The sequence below is a fragment of the Heterodontus francisci genome, chromosome 6 (assembly GCF_036365525.1).
Source record: "Heterodontus francisci isolate sHetFra1 chromosome 6, sHetFra1.hap1, whole genome shotgun sequence".
Classification (NCBI taxonomy): Eukaryota; Metazoa; Chordata; class Chondrichthyes; order Heterodontiformes; family Heterodontidae; genus Heterodontus; species Heterodontus francisci.
The window spans coordinates 152,158,352-152,180,330 of NC_090376.1; the positions used below are offsets into that span (position 1 = coordinate 152,158,352).

General features: G+C 43.5%; 1 protein-coding gene across 3 annotated transcripts in view; it reads left to right on the forward strand.

Moving 5' to 3' along the window:
* LOC137371553 (glypican-6-like) overlaps window positions 1-21,979 on the forward strand; it is a 1,268,051-nt gene that overhangs the window by 668,136 nt on the left and 577,936 nt on the right. For all 3 annotated transcript variants that reach the window (XM_068034367.1, XM_068034368.1, XM_068034369.1), the window contains one exon: window positions 20,893-21,284. In XM_068034367.1, the coding sequence (XP_067890468.1) occupies window positions 20,893-21,284 (392 nt within the window). The remainder of the gene's footprint in view (window positions 1-20,892; window positions 21,285-21,979) is intronic.

Genomic DNA, 21,979 nt, shown 5'->3' on the forward strand with positions numbered 1-21,979 from the left:
AACCGTAAGTCTCATATGGCTCTTGGATCTCCAAGGAGGCAGTTCTTTTTTTTTTAAATTTCCTTCCAGAACTGAGCCTTTTCCAGCAGCCGAGTACAGTGCTTAAGCTTCCTTAAGTTAGTTTAACTAAGCGGGTTACACATGTTAGATCATCTATTGCTGCCAATCGAGCTACTACCAGTGTGTGTGAGGTAAGACAAACCCAAGGGTGAGCTGATTTCTTAATCGCTATGTCCCGCCACTGAAAATTATCCCATAGGCTATTGGACACTCTTCACCTCTATACCTGTCTCCACCAACTGTTCCTGCTCACTTGTATTATGTGCTTCACAATGTGACAATCCAAATACCTGTCTTAGTGTGCATACTGAGATGTGTGTATCTGAGCTGGTGAAGAATTCACATGAGTCACGTGGAAGTACTTCCTCTAAGTGAGTGATATCCTCTAAGGGGTTTGTGTTCTCCTCCAGCGCAGCTGCTCAGGGATGTTTGTGGGACCTGTGGGAGATAAAAGCAGTGAATTAGAACTGACAAGGTTAGAGGGTTCCATAACATCATTTTGCAGATCATCATATTTCAGTGGCTGGTAGCGTCAAGTCAACATGTACGCCGTGTGGGACTGCGTGATATTTAATTCTGTCACAGGTAGCTGGGAGACCCCCATCCCTCCATCACCGATGGCCAGGCATGAGGACACCCAGCTTATCTCCATCGCCTCCTCCTCCACTGTTGTCAGTGGAGTTATGACTGGAGCCACCTCTGTCTCTCCCTTGTGTTCTATGCTGTCTTCTGCAAGGAGGGAAAGACGAGACCTATGAATGTGAGCTCTGAAATGTTTCGAGAGGAAGGAAGGACAATTGTGGAGGGTGACTGTGAGGGATGGGTGTGATATTGCTATAAGGTCAGTGTCAGTGGTGGCTGGTCAGATGGGGATGTGAGGAGATGCTTTGAAAGAGAGGGATGAGTTCACCTGCAATGTGTGCTGCTCTGAGGAATGATGTGCAGGAGAAGGCTGGAGAGGGCAGAGTGAGGGGGTTTGCACTTGACCTTGCCTGCCCTGATCAGGTCATTAAACCCCTTGTGGCACTGTATCCAAGAACAAGGCACCACATTCCTGCTACTAACCTCCTCTGCTACTTTCAGCCATGCTTGCTTGTTCTCTGTGGCTCCCTTCTTCCTCCTGTCTGCAGGGAACAGAATCTCCCTGCGGACCCTTGTATCCCGCAGCATGATGTCTGGGGATGCCTCTGAGAACCGTGCTGTAGCCTTCCCACATTGACACTTGATTTATCTGGCTGCTGGCTCACTTCTGGCACTTTCACCAGACATGCTTTGAGAGGCATCCATAGGAACTGTTGGCTTTGCACAGTTCATTGTATATGTCCTTGTTGACAGTGGAATCATTTGAAATAATGCTACCTAGATAGATAAACTGTTCTCCTGCATTGTGGTTGCTGCTGTCAATGCTGACCTGCAGTGGATTGTAATGTCCTTGGTACAACACTTCAGTTTTCTTTAGGCTAATGGTAAGGCTAAAAGCATTTTCTGCCTCGGAGAAACAGTTTACAATGAGCTGCATTGCCTCCTCTGTGTGTGTGCTAGAAGGGCACAATCATTAGAAAACAGAAGCTCCACAATAAGCTCTTCTGTAGTTTTGGTATTTGCCCAGTTGAAGAGACTGCCATCCATTTGGAAGCAGATGTATATGCCCTCTGTCAAAGCTGCCTTTGCCTCTTGAAGCATCATACTGAAGAAATTAGAGAAAAGGGTTGGTGGCAGAGTGGACATGGTTGTTCACATCTGCAATATCTTCTGCATGGTGAGCTTCCAACATCATATTTATTGCCGTTAGGAGGCAGAATGAAGTTTCACAAAGGGAGAGTCCCTTTGGGGCACCCCCTGCATCTATCAGCCCATCTTGTTCAGTATTCACACACTTGCATTTCTATAATAATGCATAGAAATGTCAAATTAATGATAGCTGCTGTATTTTCTTTGTACCCATCATATGTTTTGTAATATGTGCATAGCGCTCAGATAAGAGTCCTTTCACAAAAATGAACTAATTCACGATTGTGAAAGGCTTTTTTTGGCCATCATTTTGCTTATCGGTCTCTTGATATTGGTACCTGCAACTTTTTGGCTTTAACTTGCTCCTGGCAGCCCCTGGAGTAACAGTGAGGCATTCTGTAACCTGCATACACTGTGGTGCACAGCAAGCCTGATTAAGAGCTTCTGTATTTGTATCTTTAACACCTGAGGATGGTTTACATAAACATCTGCATTAAACACAAGCAGTTTTGATTACATGTAATTCTTTCCTACCCTGCAGCAGCAAAGCTGATTCTCTTTAACCATATAATCTAGCCATATGAAAAGAATTGTTTAATCACAAGACAACTTGATAAGAGTGTCCTGTGCTCATATTACACAATGTTTAGAGTCTGGTTCTAAGCTTGGATCAGAACCAAAGTCATCCAGACTCCAGTCACTGTAGTTAGTAAATTCACTTAAATGGCTATGGCTTTTAGCCTCAATTCAAATATTCACCTATACTTGTGGTTATAGGTCTGATATCCTGCTGATCCATGCCCATTTCTCCCATGAGCTTTGTTTAAAAACGATCCTTCCCCTCCTTCAAATTTTGGACATTTTTGAGTCCCAAAATCCTGTCAGCAGGTCTTTTTTGTGTAACACATTCAGCAGTTTTTCAGATTGCAATAGTTTCCTTCCTTCCTCACTATGACTCAGAATACCTCCTTAGCATATCAGCCACTTGTCAGGGCAGACAGTGAATGAAAACACCTTGCCTAAAGCAGTTGACACAAACATCTCTGATTTGTACCAATTACAGGCCTCAATCTATCTTTGAGCTGTTGACATAGAGTGAAAATTTGTGACAATGTGTGGAATGGTTTGAAAGACCTGCAGTGTTGTACTGATAAGAGTATTTGGAAAGACAGGGTCTGCTTCTAGCAGCAGTGACAAAATTGCCCAAGCTGAAACCCGTTTCTACAATACAAGTTCTTGGACATGTATCAGACAGAGGAACTAAGTGTTGACAGATTTACTTTAGACTTGTCCGATATGTGCACTTTTCCTGACTAATTCATATGTTATCTGTGAACATTCTGAATTGTCATTTTTATTTGAGATAATATTGCAGCTTCTTCAAATGTCTTATCTACGACATGTGCCAAGTCCAGGGATTATGTGCTCCAGCACCATAAAGTATTAGAGTTGCAGATGACACATTGCGTTGAATTTTCAGATTCCGCTGATGGTGGGAACGGCGGCAGATGAGTCCCAAAACTACCAGTTCTGGCCGGTGTGCCAGTTTCCTGAAACCGTTCCTGGTGCCAGCCATTTTGGCAAAGGCAAGTTTGGGGCCAGCAGGGTGTCAATTAGGTTCAATAAGAGCATTAATAAACCCACTTAAAGAAGGCCGACTGGGATTTTTCAGTCAGCCTCCAGTTTCCCGAGCTGACGGCGGGGGGGGGGCAGTTTAACTGTCTGGAGGTGGGCACCCAGTGGCAGGCCAGTGCTCCAGCCAGGTGTAGAGGCCCTCCCTGCCTACTTGGGTGCAGGCACAGCGAAAGGCCACCCTGTAAAGGGATTCCCCCTCCACAGGATAGCCTGGCTGCTGTATCTGTTTTTTATTTAAACTTTTAAAAATGTTGGTGAGAGGGCACCTCCATGTTGAAGCACCCTCTCAGTTATTTATCATTCACTGCAGGCAACTGTTTCTCTAAAGTCGGAAGGCCTCTGATTAGCCCTCCAGCTTTGAGAGCCTGCCCACTGCCCTTAATTGGACAGAGAATGTGTCTCCATTTCAATTAAGGGGGCACCTCTGTGAAAATCCCAACGAGTGACTGTTTCCCTAGAGGGGCGGGTTCAGAATCCAGATACAGTCCCAACTGCTGTTCCCTGCTCCTGATGCTACCTCATTATCTTTGCATTATTATTTCTCAGAGATGGCAAATTGTTTGCTACCCTCTCCTTAATATTTAACACATACACAGCCAATCGGATGTGATGGATCATTTCCAATTTATTTCACAACAGCAAAATTTTATGTAATAAATGTACGTGAGACATATAATTTATTGTATGTGGCTTTATCATCTGATGGACATCCATAATCCAATATATTTCTAATCCAAACATTGTACAATCTACTAAATCAATTCCAATTGAGTCACACTGTACACAATTACCAATGCAGGCATCATCCTTTTAATGCGATCATCATGGAAGCAGAGAAGTTTGCACTATTCAGTTTCCTGCATTAGTCAATACAAATCTGAAACAAAGCCTGAAAGGCTATTTATTTAATGCTGTATTAGCTACTAACTTTCTGGCATAGACCATAATCCAAATCAATATTCTCCCTCTCGTTTCTGGATGCGTGTACAATATCCCTCCCTCTCTCCCTTTAAGATAAACTGATAGTGTCAGTTCTTTTTGACAAATATTGTAGCTAGACTTTCCACAATATAATATGCAAAGTTATAAACAGCATAGTCCATCAGGGACGATGGACTATGAAAGAGAACACAAGGACGTGGTGCTTGATTCTGGGTATTGACGGTCAAATCATCAAATCCCACAGCCACTAAAATCAATAATCTCTCCGGTCTGCATAATATGTTGAGATTCTGGCAATGTTATTGCTTTCTTGAGAAAGATACATTTCTGACCATTTGATGGGAACTTTATTAAAATGGTTACAGTTGAACCAAATCTGCAACTCAAAGTGGAGAACAGTGATTTGTCCGGTGTATGAGTTTTCCTCATTCATTATTTCTCACTAGGATGTGATCAATGTTGATGTCACACTTAACCTAATAAAATCAATCAGCTTACTCCTTCATTGTTACCTTAACATTGTGATCTTGCTTCACAATCTTATTTTTCTTGGAAGCAAAAATGTGAGTTTGTTAGTTTGCAATGGAAGAACAACGTTGCAGGCATTTCATTTGTGTTGGAATAAAATGTAGTATATGGCAACACAAATAAGTAAACCTGTTCTGAATATCCTGTATTATTGGCTATCTCTCGCAGGCGAGGATGATTGTCTTCCATGAGTCCGAAGATGGCTGATGAGGTCGATTCAGGATCTACGGACTTTATGGCACATGGGACATTTGTTGTCATGTGGGATATCTGGTCGTATATTATTAGTGCCGGGTCATTGCTTGTTCTTTTTGCCACACTCGCTTTTCCTCTTCATTTTGTTGCTGTTGGGTCTCAAAATGCTGGGATCCATCCGGGGGGAGTCGGTGGCGTAGTGGTAATGTCACTGGACTGGTATCCCAGAGGCCCAGGCTAATGCTCTGGGGACATGGGTTCGAATCCCACCACGGCAGATGGTGAAATTTGAATTCAATTAATAAATCTGGAAGTAAAAGACTAGTCTAGTGTGACGATGAAGCCATTGTCGATTGTTGTAAAAACCCATCTGGTTCATGAATGTTCTTTAGGGAAGGAAATCTGCCGTCCTTACCTGGTCTGGCGTACATGTGACTCCAGATCCACAGCAATGTGGTTGACTCTTAAAATGCCCTCTGAAATGGCCACTCAAGGGCAAATAGGGATGGGCAATAAATGCTGGCCTAGCCAGTGACGCCCACATCCCATGAATGAATTAAAAAAAACAGACTCTGCCTCCATCTGGTTTGGTCCAGGGCGATGTTCTCCCAGGAGTTGCATTTCTTCATGTTGGCTGTCAGCACTTCCTTGAAGCACTTCTTTTGTCCTCCTCTGGTGCATCTGCCCTACCTGAGCTGGGAGAAGAAGACCTGCTTTGGGAGTCTAGTACCTGACATCCGAACTATACGACCAACCCAACAAAGCTGATGGCAGATACTCATAGCCTCGATGCTTGTGGTGCCTGCTTGATGTTGGTGCACCTGTCCTCCCACTTGATATGCAGTATCTTCTGCAGGCAGCAAAGATGGTATGACTACAGTGCTTTGAGGTGCCTCCTACATGTTGTCCAAGTATCAGCCCCGTACTGTAAGGTAGGCATCATGACCACATGGTAGACCACGAGCTTGGTTTCAGTTTTGATGTTGTGATCTTAAAATACTCACTTCCTCAGGTGGCCATAGGCTGCACCAGCAGATTTCAGGCGATGCTAGATTTCTTCGTCAAAGATAACTTCCAAGATACTGGAAGTGTTCCACATTTTCCAGGCACTCATCATGTATCCTAATCAATGGGGCTGGGACATGTGTTTTGGAGCTTGTTGATGGAGGAATTTGGTCTTTTGAATGTTCAGTGTAAGTCCCATCTTCTCATATGCCTCAGTAAATACATCAACGATTCTGTGAAGATCCATTTCCAACACACCACTTACTGCAGCATCATCAGCCTATTGGAGCTCGGTGACTTAGTTTTTGATTGGCATCATCTGAGATTAAATAGTTTATCGTCCATTGGATAAATAAACTGCACTCCAGCAGGGAGCTTGTCTCTAGTCAGATGAAGCATGGCAGCTAGGAAGATCGAGAAAAGAGTTGGGGCGATGACACAACCTTGTTTAACTCCTGATGTAACCTTAAAGGGGTCTGTAATGGATCCATTGCTAAGGATCATTGCTCGCATATCATCATGAAGCAGGCGAAGATGGTGACGAATTTTGGAGGACATCCATACTTCAACTGGATCTTCCAGAGGCCTCACGATTTACAGAGTCGTAGGCCTTTGTCAAGACAAAAAATGCAATGTAGAGAGGTTGATGTTATTCGTGACATTTTTCTTGTAGTTGGCAAGCTGTGAAAATCATGTCAGCAGTGCCTCTGTTACAGATAACATCAAAAGCAAGGGATCAGAATAGGGGCCGAGAGTCATGTGCGGCAGCATGTTTTCTGATTCAGAGCTAAGAGAGAGTCTGGCTACGCATTACCCTGGCTTGTGTTACAAGTGCTACTGATCCACCAGCAATGTGGAAGACTTTTCTGCGTTTCCAGGAGAACAAAAATTTGTGCTGAATTTTACTGACCCCCTGACGTTAGGGGTCATGATGGGAGGGCCTGGAAAATGCCTCTGGGCCTCGACGCCGGGAAGGCCCGGCCCGATATTGCGGGCGGCAAGACTTTGTGGCTGCCATCACCACTGCACCGCATCCCCCCCCTCACCACCACTTGGCAACGGGAGCAGGATTTAAATATGTTAATGAATGTAAATTAATGAATTAATGACGTACCTGCTCCCACCAGCCGTCCTACTATGATACTGAGGTCGGTTGCCGGGTCTCCTGCACCTTCAGATCTCCATTCAGAGATCAGAGGCAAAACACTGGTTGAGATGGGGGAGCAGATAAGTTTTCAGGGCGAGAGGGTGGGGGAGTGGGGTTAAACGATTTTGATTGGTCGTGGGTGTGGTGGGAAGGGGTAAATTTCATAGTTTATGAACTTTGCGGTGGGGAGGTTGGGATCACAAGGTAAGTTTTTTTGATGGGGAGAGGAAGTAATACATTTTAAGGTCATGGTGGGGGGTGGGAGAGGGTCACAATAACTTTATTTACTTTTTTACAATCATCTATCTTTAAAAATTTTAATTACATTGAAGGTTTGGAAGCCCTTTAAAAATGGCGTCGGTGCCTGCGCAATGGCGCCAGACGCCGTTGCCGCGGATGGACTGCCCGCCCCCTCCCATGTCATCGGATGGCGCGGGGAGTGTGGTTCGCCCCGGCCATGTAAATGAGCCACCGCATTTAATATTGCGGCAGTTCTGCAGAGTAAATCCCGCATGTGCACGCCGCCATCTTTGCAGCCGAGATTGGCGGCGAGCTTGTAAAGCGCAGCCCTATGTTTCTGTTGCATTGTGGTAACAAAAATAAATACACCTATTCTGAACAGCCTCTATTACCATGGCTGTCTTATATTTCATGTTTAAAGGAGAAATGTACTGTTCTGAATTTCCACATAACCTTAAATGTTGTAAAGGCAGAACATCGACTAGCATCTTTCAGTCTCCCTTTATCCTTGTAAAATCCTTCACATAAAGTGTCATCATGTTGTTCTGCGCTGGTGGCAGTGACTGTGTGTGGACAGCTCTTCCAATTTAGAATGACACTGGAGCACAACTTTGTGAGGTCATTGATTTGAACTCCTTTTCAATTTTATTTCCATTGCTCCCTTTTATTTCTGAGATAGCAGCCAGTATTTTCCGGACATAGAAAATAATTGAGTGTTGGGACCATTTCCGGGTCCCGGCCCCACTGGCGATCTTACAGGAGGCGGCCAATTAACAAGACACCTCTGCATTCGCCATCCAATTAAGGATGATGGATGGGACAACAATGCAGGAAGCGCAATGAGAGGACCTGCAGCATTGGGGCTGCCAGCTGTGCATCGAGAAAGGTGGGCGCTGCTGAGGCAGGTAGGTGAGCGCGAGGGTGCCTTAAAATGGAGAGGCTCTCGGAATGCTGCAGAACCTTTAAAAGAAAAGGCCCAGAGCTGTTCGGGCCATCAGCGTGGAGAGTTAGTCCCTCCACAGAAATGATTGTGGCCACAGCTGTGCTCATTTCGGCCATGTGCCTCTGTTCCTGGAGGTTTGAGAGGAGGCTCCAACGCCTCCAACCTGCCTCCGGGAGGCTTCCCTCAAGTAGTTGCCGGGCTCCCGCCTCAGTGTGATGTTGGGAAAGTTCAACGTGGGATAATGGCCCTTGTTTAGGCTTTTATTGGATCGATTGACTGCCCACCTCAGTGGAGCAAAGACCAGCTCACACTTACCGCGCCCTCCCCCACGATTTCCAAAGCTGCCTCCAATGGGTGGGATGATTCCAGCCAGTGACTCATGATGGGGTACAATTTTGCAAGTGTGAGCTGGCCTTTTCTACCTTGCTATTCCTTATGTGTAACAGTAAACATTGGCAGATTATCTAACTGCAAGAGCATCACAACTGGGCAGATCCTCTCTTTAACTCATGCACACACACATTGCCAGTAATGTCACTGGGTGATGATAGGAAAGAGGCTCCTGTCCTATTAATTTTTCCCCATAAACCAAGGTCAACTAACTCAGCACAGACAAGAGTAAAACTGGGACATGCCTGATCTGTATGAGTCAGTAGCATGCAAGGTAGTGGATTTATCGATTGAGCCATCTGGGAGCATAGTGGAGATTCTATATAAAATGTCTGTTTGCTGGCTTATTCAAACAACATTTAAAGCACAAAGCACAAGAATAAGGGAAGACTGCCGAACAGAACTAAGTGCATACATTTCTGCTTTGATAGAATTATATGTTAATTGAATGCATTTCCTCTTTAATTAATTGCTTTCAAACATTTGTGGTTCTGATGACCTTCAGCTTCAGTGCTTATTCGGGTTATGGTTTATGGTTATTTAAGAATTGAAAAAATTGTTGATCGCGCTGTACTTTATAAGCATGCCAGATAATTATAGATTGTGAATGTTAATTTTACTATGTATATTGCTTGCTTTACTCGCTTTAGGTCCATATAAAATTTGATATAGAGATTACAAATTTAATCAACACTTTGTTTACAATTACGGCGGGAAATATAATTTAATTTCTGAGAAGGTCACTCGACTCATTTGCAGATATTCCCGGTAGTTTGTCGCATAAGTCTCTTCATGGACACTGCTGTAAAGAAATTAGGTCTTTATTGAGTTCACACATGCATGAGCATTGAGAAAAGCCACAATTTGCAATGTCTGTGAAAGGGCAAATAGGAAGGTTCATGAAACCTATCAAATATTCTGCACAGTTGGATGCAACAACAGGAGTTAGTTCTTTTTTAAAATTCAAGGCTAAAATTAATACATTCTGAAATTTAACATACACAAGTATTTATTAAATTATTGCACCTCTTTTCAGCTCAGTTTTATTATTTTTCAGTGATTTTCCTTTATGTAGGTTTTGTCTCAGATGACTAAAAGATCAGCATGCTTAAAGATGGAATTCTTAGTAGTAGAATTGTATTATTAATGATTCTAATACCTGCCATATTGTTAAAATTCTGTTAAAATAAATAATTTTATAACAAAGCAGCAGTATTCAGCCATTTCACCAACATTCCAATTTTCAATTTGGATGGTCTGAGGGAGAATATGATTGTATTCCTGCACTGCTGCCTTTTCCATCCCCCGCCTCTTCCAAACTCCCCCTCTGCCCCGCCCAACATCTCCTCCCACCTGTAGTCTGACAATATTTCTGTAGTAAATTCTAGTATAACATAGGAGCAGGAGTAGGCCATTCAGCCCATCGAGCCTGCTCTGCCATTCAATACGATCATGGCTGATCATCCACTTCAATGCCTTTTCCTCACACTATCCCCATATCCCTTTATGTCATTGGTATTTAGAAATCTGTCAATCTCTGCTTTAAACATACTCAATGACTGAGCTTCCACAGCCCTCTGGGGTAGAGAATTCCAACAATAACAGAAAACATAACATGTTAAATGTGACTCTATTGCTGTACCTGAACCAGAAACACAACAGTAACATAAACACAACATAGCAGTTGGGTTGTGGGTGCTTATTATACTTTGGAGGCTGTATGCACCAAAATCTCTTTTACTATGTCATGCCAACGTACATTGAATTTAAAATGGAATGGCAAGAATTGTGAGGCAGTTCATGTTTTTCTGTATCAAAGAAATCTAATCTCTATTGTACTTTCCAGAAAGTGACATTTGAACAGTTCTGAACTGTTTTGTAATGCATTTTTGCAAATTTTTATGAATAAAGTATATTTTTGGGAAAAAAAACACTTTGGAGAGTAAATTCTTCTCAATTTTCTCCCTTTGTCTCCCTCAGCCATCAGCACAGACAACCTAACAGGTGTGTGGGCAGTTTAGCCCCAGATCTCTGCCAGCACGGGCTTGAGACAGGTGTGATGAAGTGCACGATGCTGTCCATGATTTTGCTTTCTGCACACAGCATGAAGTTCAAATATATAGAAAAATATATCCCCAAACCCAAATCTTTTGGGTGTCATAATTTATACCTGAAAGCCAGGCAAATTTACCTATACCTCATACTTTCCATGGGTGGCCAAGTCTTTATCCTATTTCTGCTATTTCAAATTTGCTGTTTTCCTGATGATTGTCCTGCATAAAAATAATTAAGCTGGAAACCATCAGGCCTCACCTCAGTGTTACCTCAAACCCACACAGCTGAGATTGGAAATGCAGTGGAGTGAACAATTGAACTTGAGGCCCACCACTCCATCATTCAAAGCATTAAACCTCCAAGTCGCTGCTTCCTGCACTATATTAATCCTTAAATTAATTTCAAAATATAACTTGTCGGAAAAAATCTTTGAGAGGGATGACGTTAAGCTGTCAACTCAGTGTCTTTAATTAATCAAAATTAATGCCATGTCACAGCTTTAAATGGGTCAGTTTATTTATATGTTGCATATAGAAACCATCCCAACATTATATTTCTGGGTCAGTTAAACATATATTTATTTGTATCAGCTGTACTATATGTTTTATGGAAATAAATACAGAAAATCAGACAACGGCAAGGATATAATCTGATCAGGCACTTGTACTAAAAGAATGGTGTATACATAGAATTCTGATTATTTTCATTATTATGGCTCCCATACAAAAATGAATTGCTATTTTAGAAAAGGATTAAATAAGTTATATTTCGGCATTGTCCTCAAATCATTATCTGATCTTTTCCTGCAGACGATAATTTTCCTTTGGTGCTTTTTTTGTGTGCATACACAAGGCAGAAAACCAAGAAAAGCATGGAAACAATTAGGCTGCTCAGATATTTTGATAAACCATGTCTATGCTGGATAATCACCAAGGAAACAGAGGAAATTGTGGAATATATAGCAGAAATAGGATAAAGGCTCGGCCAACCATGATAAATATGACGTACAGGTAAATTTGCCTGTCTTTCATGGATTACTTAAACACCCAAAAGCTTTGGGTCTTGGGGTATATTTTTCATATATTCTAACTTAGCAACAACGTTGACGTATGTAAAAAGCACAGTTCCCATTTTCTCAAGGCCACACTGTGATCCAGCAACTCCTGCAGGAACAGAGTTTTCAGAGAGGTGAGAAGCTGTATCTTAGGAAATTGCTGGGCTCCAGTCTCTGAAAACCAGAAAACATTCCCTGCAGATGCCACTCTCCAGGGATCATGGAATCATTCTTAATATGTACATTTACCATTTTTGCTAAACTTATCGAACTCAGAGTGTCCTTCCCTTTTCTTTCTTTGCAATAACACTTGGTGCAGCTCAAAGGCAGCACCACTAGCCAACTCATGATGGGACATGCGCTAAATCCCCGATAGTATTGACGTCCCAAATTAAATCACACAGTTATAGGGAGACACAACGGGGAAGTGGCTATGTGTCAGGGAGAAGAAGTATTAAGAGTCATAGAGTCATTATACCACAGAAGGAGGCCATTCAGCCCATTGACTCCATGCCAGCTCTCTATAGAGCAATCCAGTTAGTCCTATTACCCCACTCTATCCCCATAGCCTGGCAAGTTTATTTCCCTCACGTGCCCATCCAATTTCCTTTTGGAATCATTAATCGTCTCCACTTCCATCACCCTTGTAGGCGATGAACACCAGGCCAGGTATTAAAGGCCACTCAAATGAGAGAAAGTTCCTGCAAAGGGCTTTCTTAAGGTAAATAGAAATTTTTCTTCATCTTTGTTTCAACAGCATTAAAGTATGAAATCGTTGGCTAATTTTTAGCTTTATTGATTTGGAATGTCCTTGCAGTCTGCAGCATTGATCACCCATTAGCAACCCTCAGTCACATGACAGAAGCCAAATGATGCATTAATAAAAAATGGGAATAAATGAATGTGTCACCTTCAATAACACACGATGATATTACCAAGGTTTTGCCAACAACTGCCACCAATAAGAATTCTCTTGCTCAGGAGAGAACTCATTGCATACATGCTTACAGGTACATGCACAGCTCCCCCAACCAATGGCAATTCCATTTCAAATATTTGCAACTGCACCCAGAAGCTTCTGCATTAAGCTTAAAAATACACACAGGATCCAAGGAACCCTTCCTTGAGTGCTTTTTAATCCAGGTCTGGCACTGCACTGGAGTTTTACCCCGTCAGTTGATGAACCCAAGCTGTGTGAAGCTGCCCTTTTCCAGTGGAAACACTTACACAGCAGAACGAACAAAATAAACAGCTTGCATTTATATAGCGGGTTTTCCAACCTTGGGAAGGCCTGATGTTCTCCAAAGCCAATGAAGTACTTTTGAAATGCAGTCACTGTTGTAATGCATCCTTAACTAATGCAATTTATGTATCACTGGGGCATATCAAGTACAAAAAGACTTGGTTAGAGTAACTTCTTCCATTTCAAAAACCTGCCTGATATTATCAAAGTTTCTTTTCCATTAATACGTTAGGATTACAGTGAGCATTTTGCCAGGAATTGTGTACAATGTATACATTAACTTTGATGGCATTTTCTACTTTGCCCATTCACAACCTGTGAAATGTAAGAACTGTGAATCTCATCACAAACAATGTGACAAATGTATCGTTGTCCTCATACAACAGTAGCAACTTCTTCTTTTCTTTCTTTTGGGCCTCCTTATCTCGAGAGACAATGGATACGCGCTTGGAGGTGGTCAGTGGTTTGTGAAGCAGCGCCTGGAGTGGCTATAAAGGCCAATTCTGGAGTGACAGGCTCTTCCACAGGTGCTGCAGAGAAATTTGTTTGTTGGGGCTGTTGCACAGTTGGCTCTCCCCTTGCGCCTCTGTCTTTTTTCCTGCCAACTACTAAGTCTCTTCGACTCGCCACAATTTAGCCCTGTCTTTATGGCTGCCCGCCAGCTCTGGCGAATGCTGGCAACTGACTCCCACGACTTGTGATCAATGTCACACGATTTCATGTCGCGTTTGCAGACGTCTTTATAACGGAGACATGGACGGCCGGTGGGTCTGATACCAGTGGCGAGCTCGCTGTACAATGTGTCTTTGGGGATCCTGCCATCTTCCATGCGGCTCACATGGCCAAGCCATCTCAAGCGCCGCTGACTCAGTAGTGTGTATAAGCTGGGGGTGTTGGCCGCTTCAAGGACTTCTGTGTTGGAGATATAGTCCTGCCACCTGATGCCAAGTATTCTCCGAAGGCAGCGAAGATGGAATGAATTGAGACGTCGCTCTTGGCTGGCATACGTTGTCCAGGCCTCGCTGCCATAGAGCAAGGTACTGAGGACACAGGCCTGATACACACGGACTTTTGTGTTCCGTGTCAGTGCGCCATTTTCCCACACTCTCTTGGCCAGTCTGGACATAGCAGTGGAAGCCTTACCCATGCGCTTGTTGATTTCTGCATCTAGAGACAGGTTACTGGTGATAGTTGAGCCTAGGTAGGTGAACTCTTGAACCACTTCCAGAGCGTGGTCGCCAATATTGATGGATGGAGCATTTCTGACATCCTGCCCCATGATGTTCGTTTTCTTGAGGCTGATGGTTAGGCCAAATTCATTGCAGGCAGCCGCAAACCTGTCGATGAGACTCTGCAGGCATTCTTCAGTGTGAGATGTTAAAGCAGCATCGTCAGCAAAGAGGAGTTCTCTGATGAGGACTTTCCGTACTTTGGACTTCGCTCTTAGACGGGCAAGGTTGAACAACCTGCCCCCTGATCTTGTGTGGAGGAAAATTCCTTCTTCAGAGAATTTGAACGCATGTGAAAGCAGCAGGGAGAAGAAAATCCCAAAAAGTGTGGGTGCGAGAACACAGCCCTGTTTCACACCACTCAGGATAGGAAAGGGCTCTGATGAGGAGCCACCATGTTGAATTGTGCCTTTCATATTGTCATGGAATGAGGTGATGATACTTAGTAGCTTTGGTGGACATCCGATCTTTTCTAGTAGTCTGAAGAGACCACGTCTGCTGACGAGGTCAAAGGCTTTGGTGAGATCAATGAAAGCAATGTAGAGGGGCATCTGTTGTTCACGGCATTTCTCCTGTATCTGACGAAGGGAGAACAGCATGTCAATAGTCGATCTCTCTGCACGAAAGCCACACTGTGCCTCAGGGTAGACGCGCTCGGCCAGCTTCTGGAGCCTGTTCAGAGCGACTCGAGCAAAGACTTTCCTCACTATGCTGAGCAGGGAGATTCCACGGTAGTTGTTGCAGTCACCGCGGTCACCTTTGTTTTTATAGAGGGTGATGATGTTGGCATCGCGCATGTCCTGGGGTACTGCTAATATAGCATCATTAACATAGAAAAAGATCCCAAGGGACATCACAGAGGTGTAATGAAAAAAGAACACTGAGCCAAGGAAGGTAGGGTGACCAAAAGCTTGGCCAAAAAGGTGTGTTTTAGTAAGGTTATAAACTAGGAGCAGGAGGTGGAGACACAGAGAGGTTCAGGAAAGGAATTCTGGAGTAAGGGACTTCGACGGTTGAAGGAAGATGAGGAAGCACAAGAGGCCAGAGTACAGACTTACAAGAGTTTGGGGTGAGGAGAGGGGATTATAGAGCTGGAAGATGTTGTAGCAATAGAGAATTCATTTAAATTCTCAAAGATGAGAATTTCAAATTGGAGGTGCCGGGATACTGGGAAACAAAGTAAGTGAGCAAGGGCAGGGGTTTTTTTTACTATTCATTTGTGAAAGAATACAAACAAAAATCATGGGATGTGAATGTTGGTGGCAAGGTCAGCATTTGTTGTCCATCTCTAGTCGCCCTTGAGGAGATAGTGGTAAGCCACCTCTTGAATACAACTGAATGGTTTGCTAGGCCATTTCAGATGGCATGTAAGAGTCAGACACATTGCCGTAGGTCTGGAGTCACATGTAGGTCAGACCAGGTAAGGATGGCAGATTTCCTTCCCTAAAGGACATGAGTGAACCAGGTGAGTTTTTATGTCGATCTGGTAGTTTCATGGTCACCATTACTAATACTAGTTTTTTTATTCAGTATTTATTTAATTAATTGAATTTAAATGCCCAGCTGCTGTGATGGGATTTGAACTCATATCTCTGGGTCATTAGTAAAGGCCTGCTCGGGCATAAAATTGAAACCCGACCCAGGCTCGACCCGACCGCAGCCAACCCAAACCCGGCCCGGGCTCGAGTCCTTTAATTTTTTTTCGCACCCGACCTGACAATAATATTGTTCATCTGTTTCAGCAGCAGGCTATTCCTGTAGATGGAGTTGTGGGGAATCATGGGTGAGCCTGATCCCATGAGTTCCCAGAGGCAGCACTGTCCAGCCCAACCCGACCCAAGTCCGAATGCTGGACTCAGAATATAGACCCGATCTGACCCGAACCCGACACATGTAGTTGGGTCTAGTTAGGTTTGGGTCAGGTAGCCAGGCTTTAGCCATTGGGTCAGGTCTCTGGATTACTAGTTTGGTAACATAAACACTATGCTACCATACCTCTATAAGCAATTATTATCATACGCAAGGAGGACCTGATGTGGAATAGGATATGAGAATCGGAGCTTTGGATGAACTGAAATTTGCAGAGGGTAGAGAATGGAAAGCTGGCCAGGAGAACAATGGGACAGCCAGACCTGGAAGTGAAAGAGACATGGATGAGGTTTTAGCAGTAGATAGGCTGCGATAGAAGCAGAGACAAGTGATGCTATTCAGGTGAAGGTATGCGGTCATTGTATTGGAGGAGCTATGGGGCAGAAGTTGAGCTCAAGGTTGATTAGGACACTGACATTGCAACCAGATGGACTGAGCCTTAGACTGTAGATGGGGAGGGAGATGAAATCAGTGGCAAGGGTATGGAGCGGCTGAAGGTGAAGGTTTAAGTGTTCCCAATGTTTAACGGTACTGGATGTCAGACATGTATTCTGACAACAGAGGGGAAGTGGATGGTTCAAGAAAAAAGGTGGAGAGGTAGAGGTGGGTGGTATCAATGAACATGTCAATGCAGATCCTAGATCTGCGGGTGATGCTTCCATGCGGCAGCATGTAGATGAGGAAGAAAAGGATACCAAGGATAGATCCTACAATCACATAGGTAAGAGTAGAACCAAGCAAGAACAATCCCATTGAGCTGTGCAACAGTTGTGAGACATTGGGGGAGGATACTGTGACTGATCATGTCAAAGGCTGCAGAGAGGACAAGAAAGTCGAGCAGGGCTAATGCAGCATGGCCACAATCACAGAGAATTTCTCAAGAGGAAGTTTAAGGTAGTTTTGGGTTGTGGCAGGGATAGAAATCTGATTGGAGAAATTCAAACATAGAGTTGCAGGAAAGATGGGCACAGATTTGGGAACGGACAACACATTTAAGGCCTTTGGAGAGGAAAGGCAAGGACAGAGGTGTGAAGGGTGGGTTTATTGAGCAGGAGGCTGATGGAGATGGTTTTGAAATGGAGGAGGACAGTACCTACCCAATGAAAGAAATCATTTACACTGTCAGCTAACATCAGGGCCTGGAAGGAAAGTTTAGTCAGAATGAGGTCAAAGAAGTAGGAAGTGAGTCTCATGGATGAGGTGAGCTCAGACAGGATATGAGAGAAGATTGGAATGAAACTAGAGAGAGTCCAGGGTTAAGCTTGTGGGGAAGTTTGACTAGATGGACAGGGGACACAGGGAAACAGCGTAGGCAGCTGAATAGATGATCTCAATCTTAGTGACATATGACATAAGTCCATATGTTTCTTGTATTTATTGTTGGAGGTGAGGGTGGAGGAGACAAGGGAGAAAAGAGTTTAAGAAGATGGTTGATGTTGGAGCAAAAGAGTTGGGGGTTGTCTTTGCTCTGCAGAATGATCCTGGAATAGTAGCTGGTATTAGCAAAGGAGGCTGAGGCTCAATATTTCTTGATGTGGTCCAGCCAGATCTGATGGTGGCCGAATAATTAATATTTTCGGTGGAGGTCGTTGGTCGTGGGTAACTTTTGTCTTCACTGCATGGGCAGTAATCTGGCACAGAAGATCACCCAGCCATTAAAGACCATTAAATGAAAATCAGATGGGTTCTATAATCTGACTTGCCAGATTACCACCCATGCAGTGAAGTTGAGGATTAATCTTATTCCAAAACTAATGCTATTGGAAATTGCTGTAAGTCATTTTCTAGCATTTTTGATGGTGTTAGTGTAATTTTAAATTTTAGTCTTATAGTTCAAAAGAATGTGAGGTATTAGAGGAACAGTGCTCACTCGGCAAATATTATATCAGTTATACAAATAATTGTACTGTTACGTGTATTCCCTTTGTCCCTAATCCAGTCAGATTCCAATTATTAACTATTTAGAATTAGTCTTTGCCAGTCCTGCTTACTCTGTGAATAGTAAAATTAAAAAAATACAGTGATGACACCTTCACCCAAAATAGGATTACTCAGCTGTACGTAAGGGGTTTTCAAATGTTTTCTGTCAACAAGGGAAGAATACGTTCTGATCTCTAAATCGGCAGCTGTTTACCCATCTAGATTGAAAATTTATGTTCTATTTTAGTAACCGTTGTAACCTTGAAACAAACTTGTCATTTCTTGCGGGCGTTAGCACTTTCTGACAATACTGACAAGTTGGCTATCTCTGAATCATTCCTAAAGGAGCAGGTAGAAAATGGGATTCCATCCAACCTTGTTACCTTTCAGTGAGATCATGGCAGACGTGATAATCAAAATATCCTATATTTCAAATATCTTGAAAGAATTTTCGACATAAAGTTTGGTTATATGATAGGGACAATTGAATTAGCTTTTAAAATGGTACCTTGGATTGAAGATAAATCTATTAATCAGAAGGCCCAGGCTTCATCTGAGCTCAGACAAGGCAAACTGTGTTCAGTGGTTCAGAAATCTATCAAATTATTACAATTTATCAGCCAAATCAGGATGTAGCACAGAAATATAAACACCTCTTTGAAAAACCTGATCCTGGAAGAAGTGCTGGCCTTGATTGCTCAGCTTCTTAAAGCCCATTCTGAGAAACTAACTGCATCTGATATCACAGAATCACAGAATAATACAGTGCAGAAGAGGTCCTTCGGCCCATCGAGTCCGCACCGATGCATTAAAACACCTGACCGGTAGCCAAATGAAATGGAGCAAGCACTGTTTCAAGAAGGAGCAAGTTAGATCCTGATAACTACACACCAAAATTCCACTGCCAGTGGTTTTTTAGATTAGATTAGAGATACAGCATTGAAACAGGCCCTTCGGCCCACCGAGTCTGTGCTGACCAGCAACCACCCATTTATGCTAATCCTACACTAATCCCATATTCCTACCAAACATCCCCATCTGTCCCTATATTCCCCTACCACCTACCTATATCAGTGACAATTTATAATGGCCAATTTACCTACCAACCTGCAAGTCTTTTGGCTTGTGGGAGGAAACCGGAGCACCTGGAGAAAACACACGCAGACACAGGGAGAACTTGCAAACTCCACACAGGCAGTGCCCAGAATCGAACCCGGGTCCCTGGAGCTGTGAGGCTGCAGTGCTAACCACTGCGCCACTGTGCCGCCCATATGGTGTCAACACTTGTATGAATTGATGAATAAGAAGTTGTCATAAGATCTGCCACAAAAACCTGCCGCTCGTTGGCTTTCGAGCAAATTATCAGAAACAGATTCACAATTGTTTGCATTGCTTGATAAGCGAGTCAGATGGGTCTGTCACAATTTCACCAAAGACTTTCTGTGCTCTTATTCATGTCTTCTTGGTACATCTATCTTTGTTACATTTTATTCTGTCTGCACCCTGCTGTTGTGTCACCTTATGCAAATATACAAAATATCATGAGTAAATTAGTCCAGACAGGCCTCTTCACTGAGACCATGAGCTGAATTTTACCGGGCCCCTAATATCAGGCGGGGGAGGCCGGAAAATACCTCAAGGAGAGGCCCGGTACGGGCCTCGACGGTGGGAAGGCCTCACCCCATATTAACAGCGGCGGCAAGGCCTCGTGGCAGCCCCCCGTCGTTCAGCGCTAGGGACATCATTAACATATGTTAATTAATTTAAATGAACGGATAAAAATTTACTGCGTCATGCCGGCCGTCCTGCTGTGATATTCTTGCCGGTCAGGAGATCCGTAGTGGAATATTGATGGGGAGGGGGGAGGAGTTAAGTTTTCAGGGCGGCGGGTGGGGGGGGGAGTGGGGGAGCAGGGTGAAACCTTCCCTATTGGTCTAGGGGGTGGTGGGAAGGGGTAAAGGTCAGAGTTAATAAACTTTGGCAGGGGGAAAGGTCGGGATTGTAAGAGAGGGTCTTGAAACCTTTATCAAAATTCTCACTTTAAATTTATGCAGCCGATTCCTTTAAAAATTTTAATTAAACTGAAGGGCTGGACGCCCTTTATAAATGGCGCCTGCGGAGTGGCGCCAGATGCCGTTACCGGGGACGGAGCGCCCGCCCTCTCTATGTCATCGGGATGGGCGGACCGCCCTGGCCATGTAAATGAGCCACCGCGCTAAATATTGCGGCAGCTCTGCGGAGAAGATCTCGCGCATGCGCCGCGTCTCGGCAGCGTGCTGGAAAAATCCAGCCCCGTGTCCTGATCCAAACTCCATCACCTTTATCGCTTAAACAACTTAAATGGAAATTGATAGTGGCAGCACCAGAATAATGGGTGTCAGCATGCTTTATACCACATGAAGAAAGACCACCAAAGATATTCATACCAGTGATTTTTAAAAAAATGTTTCAATGTTACCAGTCACAAGTGAAGCGTGTACATTGTATAAATACTCTGTGATGCTGTTAAATATGATGTTGAATGAGACGAACATAATTATTTTCTAATTGGTGCCCCTGAGTTTTAGATTCAAATATCTTCTTGTGTAATATATTTTATATGTCTGTGCATTTTTAATTGCTTAATTATTAATATTTGATTAGGCCTGCCAAATCTTTTCATTACCTTAAGTGTAATTCCCTAAAATCTACTTTCTATTTTTACAGAATTCTTCAGAGAACTGTTGGAAAATTCAGACAAGTCACTGCACGGCATGTTTATCCGGACATATGGCCAATTGTACAAGCAGAATTCTGAAGTATTCCAGGATCTCTTCACAGAACTAAAGCGATACTACACAGGTGGCAATGTAAACCTGGAAGAGATACTCAACGATTTCTGGGCCCGTTTACTGGAACGTATGTTCCAGCTGATAAACCCCCAGTACCATTTCACAGAGGACTACCTTGAATGCATCAGCAAATATACCGACCAGCTCAAGCCATTTGGCGACGTGCCTCGAAAGCTGAAGATGCAGGTGACAAGGGCTTTTGTCGCAGCTCGGACCTTTGTGCAGGGTTTGACTGTTGGCCGGGAAGTTGCCAACAGAGTGTCGAAGGTAAGTGAAGAATTCCTCCAGTTTGGGTATTGCACATGGCATTCACAAAACCTAAACATTAGCTCCACATTGACTAGCACCATGACACAGCAGTATTTTTGCAGGTACCTGCCAGTCAGTAATTTAGAAGAGTATAGCTTTACATAGAACGAGAATTAAAAACAATATACGGCACAGAAACTTGCCTTGGTGGCACCAGCCTTTGAAAGACGTGAAATTGAAGGCACGTGAATGTTGCATATCAACACAAAATTCAGAACGCCTCGTTGAATCATGGTGATTGACATTCAAATGTATGTAAAACAGTATGTAAAACATTTAAATGATGATGCTGGTGTGTCAGGGCGGCAATGCCACCATGGTACTTCTCCAACAAAATCGGAAACCAGCTTTATAGTGCCCGATTGCGTGGCAGACAGCTCCAGAGGGATTCTCTGGCAACCCCCCCCCGCCTGCCCCAGCCAATGATCCTGCCTTGAACAGGAGCGTTAAATCTGGCCCATTATGTGTCACCTTACTAAAGGCCTTTTGGAGATATAAATAAATTGCATCGACTGCATTACCCTTGTCACAGTAAAATCGCCAAAGAAAGAATTAGAACATAAGCACATAAGAAATAGGAGCAGGAATAGGCAATATAGAAATTCAATATGATCATGGCTGATCTTCTGCCTCAACTCCACTTTCTCACCCAC